The sequence below is a fragment of the Littorina saxatilis genome, linkage group LG1 (genome assembly GCF_037325665.1).
Source record: "Littorina saxatilis isolate snail1 linkage group LG1, US_GU_Lsax_2.0, whole genome shotgun sequence".
NCBI lineage: Eukaryota > Metazoa > Mollusca > Gastropoda > Littorinimorpha > Littorinidae > Littorina > Littorina saxatilis.
Genome location: NC_090245.1, coordinates 72,862,124 through 72,879,623, shown reverse-complemented (window position 1 = coordinate 72,879,623; position 17,500 = coordinate 72,862,124). Strand labels below are relative to the sequence as shown.

Below are 17,500 nucleotides of genomic sequence, written 5' to 3'. Positions count from 1 at the left end.
ACACGATAGCCTCTTGCTTCAAGATGTCAAGCTCCATAAACCTGCTCCACTTTTCTTTTCACGTGTGTTACTCTTGTCACGTGTGTTACTCTTGTCACGTGTGTTACTCTTGTCACGTGTGTTACTCTTGTCACGTGTGTTACTCTTGTCACGTGTGTTACTCTTGTCACGTGTGTTACTCTTGTCACGTGTGTTACTCTTGTCACGTGTGTTACTCTTGTCACGTGTGTTACTCTTGTCACGTGTGTTACTCTTGTCACGTGTGTTACTCTTGTCACGTGTGTTACTCTTGTCACGTGTGTTACTCTTGTCACGTGTGTTACTCTTGTCACGTGTGTTACTCTTGTCCAATTACTCGTACTTTGTATCTGAATTCTAAATATATTTATTGAAAGAAACATTCTCCACCTAAGCATATTCGCAGTTTGACTATTCCCATAGACAACACTTTTTCTCCTGACATGTTGGCAGGAATGTGCTACCATACCACATGGCCCACCTCGGTGTCATTTAATGAGCTATGCACCCCGCGGGCCCGGGTACACGAGTGTGTCACGTGGTCGCTGTCGTTAAACTGTGTCGACACCACGCATACAAGAGGACTTGGAATAATTCAACCAGGAAGTTTTTCCCTGCGACGTTGGTCCACACCTTGTGTTGGTTCTGTTGCATTCCGTCTTAGCACTGTACAACGATGTGTTCTCAGTATCTCTGTATTACAACTTGCTTCATTGATGTTTTGATCAGTATATGACGTTCGTTTTGCAATCAAGACATAAACAGAAGTGCCATATTATAGTGAACCACCGAGTTTGGAGTGTGTGACCGACAGTGCTGTGTCAGCCTACTTTACGTCAAAGAAATGATTCAAGGTTCAGGGGGTCATAGGATCATACGTTTGTCACGTTTCTTGGTGTGTGGTGTGTTGGGTTGAGAACTGTGAACTGTAGCGTTACAACTACACAGCACAGTGCTGTAACAAGATCAGTGTAACACGTGTTGTTGTGTTGGGTTGAGGACTGTGAACTGTAGCGTTACAACTACACAGCACAGTGCTGTAAAAAGATCAGTGTAACACGTGTTGTTGTGTTGGGTTGAGGACTGTGAACTGTAGCGTTACAACTACACAACACAGTGCTGTAAAAAGATCAGTGTAACACGTGTTGATGTGTTGGGCTGAGGACTGTGAACTGTAGCGTTACAACCACACGGCACAGTGCTGTACAAAGATCAGTGTAACACGTGTTGTTGTGTTGGGTTGAGGACTGTGAACTGTAGCGTTACAACTACACAACACAGTACGTTCTGTAAAAAGATCAGTGTAACACGTGTTGATGTGTTGATTTGAGGACTGTGAACTGTAGCGTTACAACTACACAACACAGTACGTTCTGTAAAAAGATCAGTGTAACACGTGTTGATGTGTTGATTTGAGGACTGTGAACTGTAGCGTTACACTGGCAAAACACAGCACAGTGCACTGAGACAAACGGCTTGCCACTCAGTGTTGTGTCTCACAATCTTTCTGTTGGCCTGAACATCATCTCGAGAACTGTGTCTGAACACCACAGGTAAGTCTGTTCTGTCATTTATACAACAATAACATCATCTCGAGAACTGTGTCTGAACACCACCGGTAAGTCTGTTCTGTCATTTATACAACAATAACATCATCTCGAGAACTGTGTCTGAACACCACCGGTAAGTCTGTTCTGTCATTTATACAACAATAACATCATCTCGAGAACTGTGTCTGAACACCACCGGTAAGTCTGTTCTGTCATTTATACAACAATAACATCATCTCGAGAACTGTGTCTGAACACCACCGGTAAGTCTGTTCTGTCATTTATACAACAATAACATCATCTCGAGAACTGTGTCTGAACACCACCGGTAAGTCTGTTCTGTCATTTATACAACAATAACATCATCTCGAGAACTGTGTCTGAACACCACAGGTAAGTCTGTTCTGTCATTTATACAACAATAACATCATCTCGAGAGCTGTGTCTGAACACCACCGGTAAGTCTGTTCTGTCATTTATACAACAATAACATCAAACGCAATCGCCCACAAGAAAGATCGTGCAAAAGCCCACAGAAATTTGTTTCTCCAAAATAAGGCCTTTTTGGAAGAGCAAATCCCTTTTCTTGAAATTAATACCTTATTCTAAGAAATAAGGCCGTATTTATGAGACCTTTAACTTTTTAGAAATATGATATGATTTTGAGGGAAAAAAAGGCCTTACTTTCAATGCCTTTTTGTGATTTTTAATCCTTTGTGGCAGCACATTGCTGCTGGTTCTCTTATATCATACCCTCCCTACACACATCATACCCTCCCTACACACATCATACCCTCTCTACACACATCATACCCTCCCTACACACATCATACCCTCCCTACACACATCATACCCTCCCTACACACATCATACCCTCCCTACACACATCATACCCTCCCTATACACATCATACCCTCCCTATACACATCATACCCTCCCTACACACATCATACCCTCCCTACACACATCATACTCTCCCTACACACATCATACCCTCCCTACACACATCATACCCTCCCTACACACATCATACTCTCCCTACACACATCATACACTCCCTACACACATCATACCCTCCCTACACACATCAGATACCCTCCCTACACACATCATACCCTCCCTACACACATCATACACTCCCTACACACATCATACCCTCCCTACACACATCAGATACCCTCCCTACACACATCATACACTCCCTACACACATCATACTCTCCCTACACACATCATACACTCCCTACACACAGCATACCCTCCCTACACAGATCAGATACCCTCCCTACACACTAATTCTATTGTTGCTATAATTGCGCGCTGCCTCAACTGGTCACGTGAACAGTCAAGCTACAGGCATTTCAACCTGCAGATACCAGACCTACATAATGAGTTCTCCCTTCCAGGGGAATTCCCACCGCACTTACCCTTCTTGCGAGGGTGGAGGGGGGAGAAGGGAGGGAGGGAGGGGAGAAAGGGACTGTCCCAATGTTGTTGCTACCACAGTGCAGTCTGGGGCATACACGATGTGATAGTCTGAACAGTGCAGTCTGGGGCATACACGGTTTGATAGTCTGAACAGTGCATGCGAAACATAACATATACAGGAAATGACGGGGTAAGGTCGGGCGACCACGGTCTCATTTACTGTGTTTATATATATCCAATAGACCTTTTCGGTATCTGAGCAGCTCTCGCGAGACACGGTCTTTGTTATGCTTTGAACATCGCGAGAACTTCGAACCTTGGCTTGTGCAGCTCGCACGAGATCGCTGTACCGCATGCTCTGTTGTTTGCGAGATATTACGAGAGCTTGGAATACCGATAGGGTCTATAGACCCTATCGGTATTCCAAGCTCTCGTAATCTCTCGCAAACTTCAGAGCATAGCAAAGCATGCGGTACAGCGATCTCGTGCGAGCTGCACAAGCCAAGGTTCGAAGTTCTCGCGATGTTCAAAGCATAACAAAGAGCGTGTCTCGCGAGAGCTGCTCAGATACCGAAAAGGTCTATTCAAACAGCCAACTTTTTATAAATCGTAATCCTTGTAAAATAAAGTTCAGTTTAATTCTGTTCTCTCTCTCTCTGTCACTCCTTCTCTCTCTCTCTCTCTCTCTCTCTCTCTCTCTCTCTCTCTCTCTCTCTCTCTCTCTCTCTCTCTCTCTCTCTCTCTCTCTCTCTCTCTCTCTCTCTCTCTCTCTCTTTAAATGCTAGGTTATCAAACTTTTTGGAGAGTAATAATAAATTAGGTCAAGAACAAACAGGTTTCCGCACAGGTTTTTCAACACTAGACCATGTTTTTACTTTGCATTGTATATTAAATTTTTTTCTCAACAAAAAGAAGCGACTGTTTTGTGCATTTGTAGACTATGAAAAAGCGTTTGATAAAGTTCACCGTGCATTTTTATGGGAGAAATTAGTTAGTTCTGATGTTAATGGGAAGTTTTTAAAAACTGTAAGAAATATGTACGAAAATGCCAAGTCTTGCGTTAAAGTTAATAGTGAGTGCTCTGGATATTTTCCCAGTTTGTGTGGAGTTAGACAAGGGGAAAACTTGTCACCGCTGTTTTTTGCTCTATTTCTAAATGATCTAAAGCCTTTTTTGTTGGAAAACAGTAATGGTTTACAAACTATGTCAAGGGAGGCTATTGTGGTTGGAATGGAAGATACTGATGTAAATGCTTTGTTTCAAATGTTTTTATTACTGTATGCGGATGATACTGTGATCTGCTCAGAGTCTGAAAAAAACCTGCAAGAATGTCTAAACAAAATGCACGAATACTGTTTAAAATGGCGTCTAAATATTAATGTAAACAAAACGAAAGTTATAGTTTTTTCCAGAGGTAAAATTAGAAATAAACCATTGTTTACGTATAATGGCAATTCAATCGAAGTAGTGTTTGATGTAATGTACTTGGGCCTTAAAATTAATTATAATAATAAATTTTCAGTCGCACAGAAGAATCTATATGATCGTGCCTCAAGGGCAATGTTTGTTCTTTTGCGTACGTGTAGACAATTGTCACTGCCTGTGGACATACAAGTTGACCTGTTCGATAAAATGATTGCTCCAATCTTACTATATGGATGTGAGGTTTGGGGTTTTGGTTCCTGCGAACTTGCTACTAAACTTCAATTACGTTTTTATAAAATTGTTTTCAAACTAAAAAAATCAACTCCAAATGCTATGATATTTGGTGAACTTGGAAGATATCCACTAGATGTTAATATGAAATGTAGAATGCTTTGCTATTGGTATAAACTGATTAGTCCTATTCATAAAAATAAATTTTCTAGTATTGTGTACTGCTTTACTTATAAATTGTATATCAACAAGATGATTGAATCTGATTATTTATGTTTTTTGAAAAAAACCTTAAATGAAATTGGTCTCCCTGGCCTTTGGACTTCTCAAGAAAATGTTCAATATTCAAGCGCATGGTTTAAACAGAAAGTAAAAAGAAGCTTGTATGACCAGTATATCCATAAATGGTTTACAGAAATTGGAACAAAAAATATGTTTTGGAATTATCGAATGTTTAAAGATATTTTTGCATGTGAAGACTATGTCACACACCTGCCATATCAGCAATGTGTTGCAATGATGAAGTTCAGAACATTAAACAACAATTTGCCTGTACAGAAAGAACGTTACCTTAACATCCCGAGGTCAGAAAGAACTTGCACCAAATGTGTATCACAAGACATAGGTGATGAATTCCATTATTTATTTGTCTGTGATTTTTTCAAAGAAGAAAGAGCTGAGTTGTTACCATCTTACTATTGGAAAAAACCTAATGCACTTAAATTTAAAAAGTTGTTTGCTACTAACAAAAAGAAATTGCTAAAGAATATTTTGGACTTTATTAATAGAATCTGTAACAGTTTTTCATAATCTTTTTAATTTTTATTTATTTATTATATTAGCATATATCATGATTGTATTGATTGTATTTATTGTTCAAAATGCCCCCAGGGGTTATGGACTAATAAAAAACTTGAAACTTGAACTCTCTCTCCCTCTGTTTCCCCTCTATCTCTGTCTCTGTCTCTGTCACAGTCTCTCTATGTGTCTGTCTCTCTCTCAGCTGCAACCACTTGGGAAGAAATCAGTGGGAAAATATATTCCCTTCACTACTACTTTACATTTCAACAACATTGCCTTTGCAACAAGATGAATACGATCTTCAAGCCATTGTTAAATCCATACATGTAAAAGAACCCGCCAAACGTCAGTGTGATACCTGTTTGGCGGCTGTCCAAATACAACCCCAAACAGTCTCAAGTCAACAGTGGAGTGTGCCAACGGGTTAACGCGTTCTTAAGTAAATACACACTGACTGCATGCTAGCAATGAAACACGTTCATGTTTACTCAGGAGAAAAAACACCAATCACTGTATGATAATGTTCCAAGGTCGCTTTCACAACACGTGGCAGTGTTTAAATAAATGCGTGTATTTGAACCAGCAACTATAAATCTTATTTACAGCATGGGTTTGATTTCCAGAATGTAATGTTGACGTTGCGCAACCCAGGTGTGGACCTGTTCAGGGGTAACCAGCCACCTGCATGTGTGACAGAGTGACCGAGGTCATTTACGTGCCACCACAGTGGCACGGGTTGGGACATGGATACCATCTCTGAGTGTGCACATATGTGACCCTCCACCACGAAATGAGTCGCATGTCACCTTTGCATGATTTTCATATTTTTACATTTTCCTAACGAGATTTTTATGCCCTATCCAGTGGTGAAAACCGTTTTAGAAAAGAGCAAAAACTGTTTGAGTTATAAGACTATGACTAAGGTGATCCTCCCACTGTTACCATGCACTCCCCGGACTTATATTAAGCCTAGCGCAGAACCGCGCGAGGTGACATGCGACTCATTTCGTGGTGGAGGGTCACATATTATCGGCCCGTGTGCGTCCTGGTCTGGATTCGAACCCGTAGTCAGGGATCGACTCGTGGCAAGGAAACACAACAATACTTTACTCTCTCTCAAAGTGACAGGCATGCATTTTCATATCGACACAGACTTTCTATACGTGTCGTTTGGCTTTCTGCCCGGTGTTTTCGGTGTCACAGTTGCTAGGGTTGTTGTCACACTGTTGTTGGCAACGCCAGACGTCCCCACAGACACACACACCCGCCGTGTGACTACAAGAAGATCTTAAATTGCTGTTCGGTACAGGTGGGTTTCCAGGGGACTGAGTGTGGTACCTGGATATTGGCTGGAGAGCGGTTCGCCGATATGCTCTGATGTGAACAGCCACTGAAATTGTCTTCTTGGGCTTATGACGAGTTTTATTCATCATTTCTTAAATTCGGTTCTGGATGTTATAGCCTAATTCATCATATCAGTCAACATTTGCATACGCGGCAGAGACTAACTCTGGCCAAAACGATAGGTATCTAAAATTGATCCATCCAGTAGAAACCAAACGTGGTGTTTGTGGTGCGAGACAGAAGGTGCGCACTATGACCACCATCACCATCACCACTACCACCACAACTCCGACATCAACCTCTTCAGACTGTCGTTAGTTAACTCCGATTCGTATTTCTTGTTCCATTATTTCTTATTTGTCACTTCAACAGCTTCCTGGACGAGTGGTTTTATCACGCATCATGGCGAGCTCCACCAGTGGTGAGGACACCCGTGACAAGTTGGTGGACATTGTAAAACTGCTTTACCCTGACGCTCTCACCCGTGACAACTTTGTGGACATAGTGAAACAGCTGTCTCCTGACGTTCTCACCCGTGACAACTTGGTGGACATAGTGAAACAGCTGTCTCCTGACGTTCTCACCCGTGACAAGTTGGTGGACATTGTGAAACAGCTGTCCCCTGACGCTCTCACCCGTGACAAGATGGTGGACATTGTAAAACAGTTATCTCCTGACGCTCTCACCCGTGACAACTTGGTGAACATTGTGAAACAGCTGTCCCCTGACGCTCTCACCCGTGACAAGTTGGTGGACATAGTGAAACAGCTGTCTCCTAACGCTCGCACCCGTGACAACTTGGTGGACATTGTGAAACAGCTGTCCCCTGACGCTCGCACCCGTAAAAAGTTGATGTACATTGTGAAACAGCTGTCTCCTGACGCTCTCACCCGTGACAACTTGGTGGACATTGTGAAACAGCTATCTCCTGACGCTCTCACCCGTGACAACTTTGTGAAAATTGTGAAACAGCTGTCCCCTGACGCTATCACCCGTGACAACTTGCTGGATATTGTGAAGGAGCTGTACCCTGACGCTCTCACCCGTGACAAGTTGATGGACATTGTGAAACAGCTGTCGCCTGACGCTCTCACCCGTGACAAGTTGATGGACATTGTGAAACAGCTGTCGCCTGACGCTCTCACCCGTGACAAGTTGGTGGACATTGTGAAACAGTTGTACCCTGACGCACTCACTCGTGAAAAGTTGGTGGACATTGTGAAACTGCTGTCCCCTGACGCTCTCACACGTGACAAGTTGGTGAACATTGTGAAACAGCTGTCTCCTGACTCTCTCACCCGTGACAAGTTGGTGAACATTGTGAAACAGCTATCCCCTGACGCTCTCACCCGTGACAACTTGGTGGACATTGTGAAACAGCTGTACCCTGACGCTCTCACCCACACCTACGTTGTACCACCTGTGCATCTTGCCAGGGTGCCTTATAACAAAGATACAGTACCCGGTACTGACCAGGATGTGCTTGTGCTGCCCTCTAGTGAGCAGCTTCAGCAGCAGCAGGGCAACATTCAGGCAGACTTGGCACAGCAGCACGTGCTGCACAACTTACAGCAGCTCGGAGATTCCGGAAAGGAGGTCATGTTCGTGGTGTCTGAGCTGAACTTTAAGGACTACCTCAACGAGCCGTTCTACGCCAAACACACAGGCAAGCTCCCAAAGCCAGCAAACCTACCTAAGGAGCTTCGGCATCACGGAAAGCAGGGAGACTTTGACATCCTGGTGATTCACCGACAGTATGGTATCCTGGTTGGAGAGATCAAATCTGTCGGTAAGGCCGAGGCAAGCCGAGCGGACACTGAGGTGTTCAAGGTTATTGACAAGGCGGTCAAGCAGTTGGACAAGTGTGAGGTGCACGCCAGATACATGGTCAGTGACATTGCTCCCGGCCTGACTGTGAGGAAGACTCTCTTCTTGCCCTTCGTCAGCCATACCCAGCTGAGGCGGATACTGGATGACGGAAACAATTCCAAGTTACAACAGGTGAGAGTGAGAGAGAGAGAGAGAGAGAGAGAGAGAGAGAGAGAGAGAGAGAGAGAGAGAGAGAGAGGGGGGGGGGGAGGGAGGAGGGAGGGAGGGAGGGGGAGGGGAGAGAGACAGACAGATACAGACAGACAGAGAGACTGGGAGATTAAGAGAAAAAGACACAGGGAGAGAGAGAGCATGAGAGAGAGAGAGAGAGAGAGAGAGAGAGAGAGAGAGAGAGAGAGAGAGAGAGAGAGAGAGAGAGAGAGAGAGAGAGAGAGAGAGAGGGAGAGAGAGAGAGCGCCAGAGACAGAGAGAGAGAGACAGACAGACAGACAGTCAGTATTTTACAATCTAATGAGCTATTCAATAGTTTATCAATCGACTTTGTTTTGTTCAACATCACGTGCCGCCTATCTGTGTGTAATACGCTGCGGCTCATTCTAGACAGATAAGTATTGTGGAGACGTTGTGATGTGTATGTGTCATGTCATGCAATTTTACGACAGGTATAAATTATCTACATTGCAGGCGGTGTGTCAGAGCCTGGGTGCAGCCAACACAGCAGAGGCCATACAGCTGTGCTGTTGCTCTGACCAATTGTCCCAGCCTGCATCGTACTGGCACGTGACACCCGCCGTGTTATCACAGCTGAGCACCTGGTGGCAACACAGGATGGCCTGTACTGTGGACACTCGGCTCACTGATCAACTTTACCTGGACATCGTAGCCAGGTGAGAGAAGTGACATCCATGTTAGTAACGTCACATGCACAGTGCTGCAACTATGTTGGTATTCTACGTTTGAGTTTTAATTATCATTTATCTTTGTCTTAATTATTTCTGTTACAGGTTTGTTGGTCCGGCCACCACGGTGTCTGTCCCCTGCTACAACGGTGTCCGCGTGGAGGTGCGTACTGCAGGACAGGCGGTGGCGGAACTGGGGCGGAGGCTGGCACTTCTGGTTCTGACTCTGCAACAGCTGGGCCTCATGAACCGAGACCCGCCACTGGTCTGCATTACGGGAGCGCCAGGAACAGGTGACAAGCTCACAGCTTCTCTTACTAGATTGTTTGTTTCTTATTTTGTTTGTTTGTTGTTGTTGGTCTTGCTGCCGATTTGTGACACTAACCTCAGCCGTCTGTTTCGCGTTAAAGTCCAACATCGGCGCGCGGCAAATGCAGCTCTAGTTTCTTGTGCTGGCCTTCTACTATAACAAGGTTCAGTCTCCTGGGCGCACTCGGCTAACTAATTAAAGGCACAGTAAGCCTCCAGAAAAAGCTGTTCAAAGCAAACGCTCTGTATTTAGGGTCTTTGCTCAAAGTCGCACAGTTTTCAAAGGGAGATTTATTTCCGACCAGGCCTTCCGGCAATTGTTCAAAATTCGGGTTGTCTTTTGACATGGTTAACTTCACGATTATTTTGCTGTACCAACTTTTGCCTGCCTTATCATCGACAAAACTCGGCTCAAAATCGGCTGAAAGTCGCACATGTGAACATCACTAGAAGGACATGACGTGAATGAGGTTATACCGTACACCTGCTGACATGTGTGTTTGTTTGTTTGTTTGTTTGCTTAATTCCCAGCCGACCACGAAGGGCCATATCAGGGCGGTGCTGTTTTGACATATAACGTGCGCCACACACAAGACAGAAGTCGCAGCACAGGCTTCATGTCTCACCCAGTCACATTATTCTGACACCGGACCAACCAGTCCTAGCACTAACCCCACAATGCCAGACGCCAGGCGGAGCAGCCACTAGATTGCCAATTTTAAAGTCTTAGGTATGACCCGGCCGGGGTTCGAACCCACGACCTCCCGATCACGGGGCGGACGCCTTACCACTAGGCCAACCGTGCCGGTTGACATGTGTGTGAAGGGTGCTGTGCTAATACTGCTGCCATAAAGAGAAACAAACCCACCACCACCACCGCCACCACCACCCTTTTAGTACTACTACTGCTGCTTCTGCCACTGTTTTATATATTTGTTTAAAACACACCCACACAACATTTTGATAATGTCATTAATGTTCCTTTCATCGTCATCATCATCATCATCATCATCATCATCATCATCTTTATCTTCATCACCTTCATCATCATCATCATCATCATCATCATCATCATCATCATCATCATCATCATCATCATCATCATCATCATCATCATCGTGAACAACAACAATAATTATTGTCGTCACTTTTGTTGCGGCAAACGATACTGACAGAACAATGTTTCTGATTTTCTTATGGGGCTGTCACACTCTAGCGTTTTAGAGAAACTTATGTCTGGCATATGAAAAGTCAAAAAATAATGTCAATACGTTGGCACACGTCCAAAAAAAGCATCAACATTATTCTAAATTGGACTTATGCGTATTCATAGCGTACGTCTAACTTATTACAAACACATCACTCACTTATATCAAACTTATGATAGCGTATCATAGCGTATGACCAGCGTATGTCTAGCGGCCTCGCCTTATGCCCAACGTATGAGTAACTTATGAGAAACCTATGCGCAGCGGGCTCGGCGTGTTTCGAACGATCACGTGACAATCACAATAAATATTGCGTCAATCTCAGACAGAACATCATTCCACACTGTGCGAGCAACTAACATGGGTCCGAAGAAGCAGACTGCTACCAAGAGCCGCAGAGGAAGAGCCATTTATATACAGGGACAGCAACACGCCAATCATACGCTAGTTGTACGGTAGCGATACGTTCAATAAGTTACACGATCGTCAGACATCCTTGGAATACGTTAGATATAGGTAAGACCTAGGTTACAAGTAAGTTACTACTGTAATAGGTTATCGATAAGTTAGCTGCATGGTACACCTTTCTGCTAGCGTATCTCGACGTATCTCAACGTATCTCAACGTATCTCGACGTATGAGTAAACTACCTGTAACGTATTTAACATATGCGTAGCGTATGTCTAGCGTATGCCTAACGTATGAAGAGTACGTCGGCATACGACCACACATTTTGAACGTGTTCAAATTTTGTTTCTCGGTCTCAGCATACAACAACGTATGCCAGCTTATACCAGCGTGCTTTTAACGTATTACTACTTATAAGAAACCTACATCTAACTGATGTCAAACGTATTCCAGCGTTTCGAAGAAAATTCTCATAAGACAGCATAAGTTACTGCTATACGTTATAGTGTGACAGCCCCATAACAGTGCTCTGACGTCTTAGTCGAATGAATGACGCGATGTGTATGACGTTGTTTTTTTGTCAAGTTTTACTTTATCGTCATCGTACCAGAAGGTTCTAGTTTTGGAGGACGGTTTGTTTTGTGCACGCTGTGTGTGGTGTCTGATTCCATCCAAAATGTGTCAACTGAAGGAAAGGCATCCAGCTGACTCGGAGAAAAGTTTGTTCATTTAGTCGATTTAGTCTCCATGAAATTTAATTTTCCAAAATAAGAATTTTCTTGGCAGATATATCCATTTTGTTATGCTTATTGCTATGTTCCTGATGCTGTGTTTCGCGTGTAACTGGTGAAACGGACTCAATGTAACAGAGCCTTCCTTTCACATTGTATTGGAATACATGTATATTGTTTAGGTCATATTTTATGTGTGAACAGGTAAGACAGTTCTGGTACTGCAGGGGTTGAGGTGGCTGATCGCGGGCCTACATCTTCCCTGTCACCAGGGTCACGATGTGCAAGTCGTCTCTACATGTAACACTGCCTTGTTTTCACATTGTCCTGCAATTTAGTAACCTTAATATTGTTTGTGTTCCAACAGGTAAGACAGTGGTGTTGGTGCTGCAAGGCGTGCGGTGGCTGCGACAGGGGCACGATGTGCACGTCCTGTCAACATGGGATGCCACCCGGGCCGTCAGCACATCCATCAAACAACAGCTGGAGATGTCGCTGAGCGCGGGCCCGACGCCTTCCCTGACACCAGGCAGCGTGTCGTTCCACCGGCACAATTTCTGGAACAGGGAGGCTGATGTCGAGCAGGCAGTCAACGACCTCTTGGCGTGTGTGAAAAACGGCCACCTGCACGTCTTGCTCGATGAGGCGTTCTTTGACAGCAGGTTTGTGTTCATACGTGTGTGTGTATGTGTGTGTGTGTGTGTGTGTGTGTGTGTGTGTGTGTGTGTGTGTGTGTGTGTGTGTGTGTGAGAGAGAGAGAGAGAGAGAGAGAGAGAGAGAGAGAGAGAGAGAGAGAGAGAGAGAGAGAGAGAGAGAGAGAGAGAGAGAGAGAGTTAACTGTCTGATTCATGTAACTCGCACCACCGTGTACGAGTGGATTTGCATGTTGTTATAACCACAATGTGCGTAAATTGGTAAAATATCAAGTGACATCTTGTTTAAGTTGCGGATAACGCATTACTATTATCAGCTTACCATGTCTCATGTGAGTGTGGCACACATCTCTAACACCATGTCTCCATTCTGTGTCACAGCCAAAAGCATGGTCCCCGTCTCACACGCCTTGTAACACGCCTAGCGCAGCAAGTACCACACCTGTACCTGTGGTGTGCCGGTGTTCTGAACCGCGACATACCCCCAGCACTGCAGACACAGGTGTTCACTGTCCCCCTCCGCTCGGCGCCCGCCGTCCTGCGTGAAATACAGCCCGTGATTCACAGGTTTGCTGTCCACGCCTACAGCGACAGCGGCGTGCCTGCCCCTGGGGACGGGCTGAGCGTGATACGGCTGAGTCACCATGGCAACGCTCACACAAGTCGGTGGCCAGTGGACTGCGCACAGTGTGGTCAGGATATCGCTGCCGTGCTGCGCCGTCTGGGTGTGGGTAAGTTGTGTTGCTGATGATGATGATGATGATGATGTTGGTGGTGGTGTTGGTGGGGGAGTTGGTGATGATGATGATGATTGTGGTAGGTTTGAGTGAGGGGTAAACCTTCCCGTTCCCTAATGGTGTTTTACCCCCTACCACCCCCCCCCCCCCCCGAGAATATATTGAAAAGTCTTTACTCAAGAACTAAATTTTCAATCAAATACATCAGGCAGGTCAGTCTGCAGGGAGAAAAAATTACGTCATTTTTATTGACGTAAACTTCAAAATTACGTCATGACGTCGAAGTTGTGATGCCTGTGTTTGTTGAAAATGTACACACTTTGTGGTGATATTATAAATCAAGTGTGTGTGTGTGTGGGGGGTGGGAGTGGTGGTGTGTGTGTTTGAGAAAACAAATACACGGATAGGTTGTGTCTTGAAATGTAACGAATGTTTGCTAACATACATGTATATTTATCACACAGGACTGTTTAACTGTTCCAACGGTCTTTCCCTGCAGGGAGGAACGTCGCCAACAGTCCCTCCCGGCTGAGCTACCGCGACGTGTTCGTCTTGACCAGAAGCGCCGATCTACAGGATGACGTCACGGATGGGGCAGGGCGGGTGACGTCACCAGCTAGCGGCGTGGTGCAGGGACTGAAGGATGCAGGTGTACCGGTGAGTGTGTTGGGGGATCAAGTCTTCCTACACAACAGGGCGAGGTGGGAGGGAGCTGTGCAGGACGTGGCGGTGGCGGCAACGGACACAGTGACAGTAGCGGAGTATGACTGGGTGACAGGCCTGGAGCGGCGCGTGGTGGCCGTGTTACAGGGCAGACATCAGTTTGATGATGATGACGGGAGGACTGATGAGGAGATTGATCTTAGAGACAGGCTGTCTGCAGTATCACGCTGCACCACACAGCTCATCATGGTCCGCACGCCTCCTGTCACCACCACCACCACGCCATCCCTTACAACAACCACTACCCCCACCACCACAACCACCCACACCACAACCTAATACAACAACCACTACCACCGCCGTCACCACAACGACCACCAATACCACCAGCGACGACGACCACCACCACCACCATCGCCAAAAGGAGGAGAGATAGGAAGTGTGTCTTGTCGGGACATGTCGCCATCATCACCATCGTCACCACCTCTACCGTGAGCTTCACCCCTGTCGTCACCACCACCTCCACCACGACCACGACCACGACCACGACCACCACCACGACCACCAACAACACCACCACGACCACCACTACCACCACAACAACAACAGCACCGCCTCCACCAACACCACCACCACAACAACAACAACAGCAACAACAACCGCCACAACCACAAGAACATTGCCCAAAACACATCAGGTTATTCCTGGTTTTCACAGAGTGTAATCACTTAGAGGAAGCCAGAGCAAGACTTCGTCAGTTCTATGACGCAAAACAAGAATTGACGTCATCGTGCTTGTGTTTTACGTCATTCAGATCTTGACCTTGGGATTGCGCTTCGAAACTGCTTTCCCTGTCAGAACATTTTTAGTCTAAACATGTCGTTTACAATTTACAAATGTTTACTGCCTGTTTGAAAAGTCGATAGCAAATCTTGGCATTTCTTATACAGCACCAACAAAAACACACAATCATTTTTAAATAAAAATGTGTTTGCTCTTCTATCTGTCTTAGGTATTATATGTGTGTGTGTGTGTGTATGTGTGTATGTGTGTGTGTGTGTGTGTGTGTGTGTGTGTGTGTGTATGAGTGTACAAGATATTTATTCACCAATTTTGCAAAAGGATTTCATCTTGGCACGGCACGGTAAAAATAAAATAAAAACCAACCAGACACATATGCAGACACACATCACCATGCATGCATACATACGTACATTACACTGTCATGCACACACAGACACAACTCACACACACACACACACACACACAATTATTTACATACTCACACATAACCAGCCACATATCTACATCACAAATTCACATCGTCGCCTTGTAAAGGTAAAACCCATATCAGTTTAAAAGGGGTGCCAGTAATATCAATGCAACATTAGTGAATACTAGAACAATACCTAAAAATTATAATCCATTTAAAAGTAAGTAGTACACGTAATTATTATCATTTAGTCAGATCATCACATAAAATTACATAATCATAATCTAGCCAGTTAGACAGTTTAAAGACGGGCGCTGTGGCGGGGTGGTAAGACGTCGGCCTCTTAATCGGAAGGTCGAGGGTTCGAATCCCGGTCGCGGCGGCCTGGTGGGTTAAGTGTGGAGATTTTTCCGATCTCCCAGGTCAACTTATGTGCAGACCTGCTAGTGGCTTATCCCCCTTCGTGTGTACACGCAAGCACAAGACCAAGTGCGCACGGAAAAGATCCTGTAATCCATGTCAGAGTTCGGTGGGTTATAGAAACACGAAAATATCCAGCATGCTTCCTCCGAAAGCGGCGTATGGCTGCCTTAATGGCGGGGTAAAAACGGTCATACACGTAAAATTCCACTCGTGCAAAAAACACGAGTGTACGTGGGAGTTTCAGCCCACGAACGCAGAAGAAGAAGAAGAAGAAGACAGTTTAAAACAACAGTATTAACAGACTATCACAGATCTACTCAAGCACCTGAACCTAGAGTCACATTGCACAAAACTACTACCATCACAGAACTACTCCAGCACCTAAAAAAAAAGGACCATTCCACATTGCACATACTTCCACTATCACAAGTTGTGAGAACAGTAATGGAATGCAGTGAAAGGACTAAGTAACAAAAGAACCCCCCCCCCCCCCCCAATCCTATAACTACAGTATATTACAACGTCTTCTCTACAGGAGTTGTCAGTACAGCATGGGGGATGAAGCTAGAGCGAAAGCGACTAGTTCTGGCTTTCAAAGCTCTGTAGCGCCTACCAGATGGAAGAGGCTCGAAGAAGTGGTTTGCCGGGTGGGAGGGGTCGCGAACAATCTTTCCTGCTTTTCGACCTGAGCGCAACTCAAAAATAGAGGCAACGGAAGGGAATTCACAGCCCGCGACCTTGGAGGCTGTCCGCACAATTCTCTCCAGTAGCTGTTTCTCTTTCTCAGTGGTGCTGCCATACCAGACCGTGATAGAAAAACACAGGGTGCTCTCAACGACTGCGCGATAGAACTGCGCCATTATTTGCTGTGACATACGGAACTTGCGCAACTGTCTCAGGAAGTGCAGCCGCTGCTGGCACTTCTTAATGATGGACGTGGTGTTCCCGTCCCATTTCAGGTCTTCAGAAATCAGTGTGCCGAGAAATTTGAATGAAGAGACCTGTTCCACAGCTTCCTAGCTCATTTATTTCAAGGGGCAAGATGGGGTCTTTCTTTCGTCGAGGGTCGATAACGACTTCTTTTGTTTTAAGAACGTTTAGCTCGAGATCATTTTCAGAGCACCACGTGTGTGTGTGTGTGTGCATTCCGGTAGACTGGGAATCTAAACGGGGGTTAGTGTGCGTACGTGCGTTCGTGTGTGTGTGTATGTGTGTGTGTGTGTGTGTGTGTGTGTGTGTGTGTGTGTGTGTGTGTGTGTGCATTCCGGTAGACTGGGAATCTAAACGAGGGTTAGTGTGCGCGTGTGCGTATATACGTGCGTTCGTGTGTGTGTGTGTGTGTGTGTGTATTTTGGTAGACTGGGAATCTAAACGAGGGTTGGTGTGCGCGTGTGCGTACGTGCGTTCGTGTGTGTGTGTATATGTGTGTGTGTGTATTCCGGTAGACTGGGAATCTAAACGAGGGTTGGTGTGCGTTCGCGTGTGTGTGCATGTTTGCGTGCGCGCGCGCGCGTGTGTGTGTGGGTGTGTGTGTGTGTGTGTGTGTGTGTATTCTCGTAGACTGAGAATCTAGACGAGGGTATGTGTGCGCGTGTGCGTACGTACGAAGGTGTGTGTGTGTGCGTGGGTG

The 17,500-nt window shown here is 45.4% G+C and overlaps 1 protein-coding gene across 3 annotated transcripts; it reads left to right on the top strand.

The window, feature by feature from the left end:
• Window positions 1–541: 541 nt before the first annotated feature.
• LOC138978103 (uncharacterized) lies at window positions 542–15,234 on the top strand. 3 transcript variants are annotated; one of them, XM_070350742.1, is made up of 7 exons: window positions 542–1,571; window positions 7,169–8,797; window positions 9,311–9,513; window positions 9,631–9,818; window positions 12,549–12,843; window positions 13,216–13,565; window positions 14,071–15,234. In XM_070350742.1, exons 2-7 carry the CDS (start codon window positions 7,199–7,201, stop codon window positions 14,571–14,573), a joined length of 3,138 nt encoding a protein of 1,045 aa, XP_070206843.1. In that variant the 5' UTR covers window positions 542–1,571; window positions 7,169–7,198; the 3' UTR covers window positions 14,574–15,234. The 3 variants fall into 3 exon arrangements, with proteins under 3 accessions (XP_070206843.1, XP_070206850.1, XP_070206859.1); XM_070350749.1 differs by lacking the exon at window positions 542–1,571 and adding an exon at window positions 1,997–2,026; XM_070350758.1 differs by lacking the exon at window positions 542–1,571 and having other exon boundaries at window positions 6,487–8,797; window positions 14,036–14,247.
• Window positions 15,235–17,500: the final 2,266 nt, after the last annotated feature.

Bases quoted from the DNA above. Each gene is read 5' to 3' on its own strand.
- LOC138978103 (XM_070350742.1), top strand. From the start codon at position 7,199: ATGGCGAGCTCCACCAGTGGTGAGGACACCCGTGACAAGTTGGTGGAC. The intron at 12,844-13,215 runs GTTTGTGTTCAT...TCTGTGTCACAG, and splicing joins GAGGCGTTCTTTGACAGCAG to CCAAAAGCATGGTCCCCGTC. The intron at 13,566-14,070 runs GTAAGTTGTGTT...CTTTCCCTGCAG, and splicing joins GCTGCGCCGTCTGGGTGTGG to GGAGGAACGTCGCCAACAGT.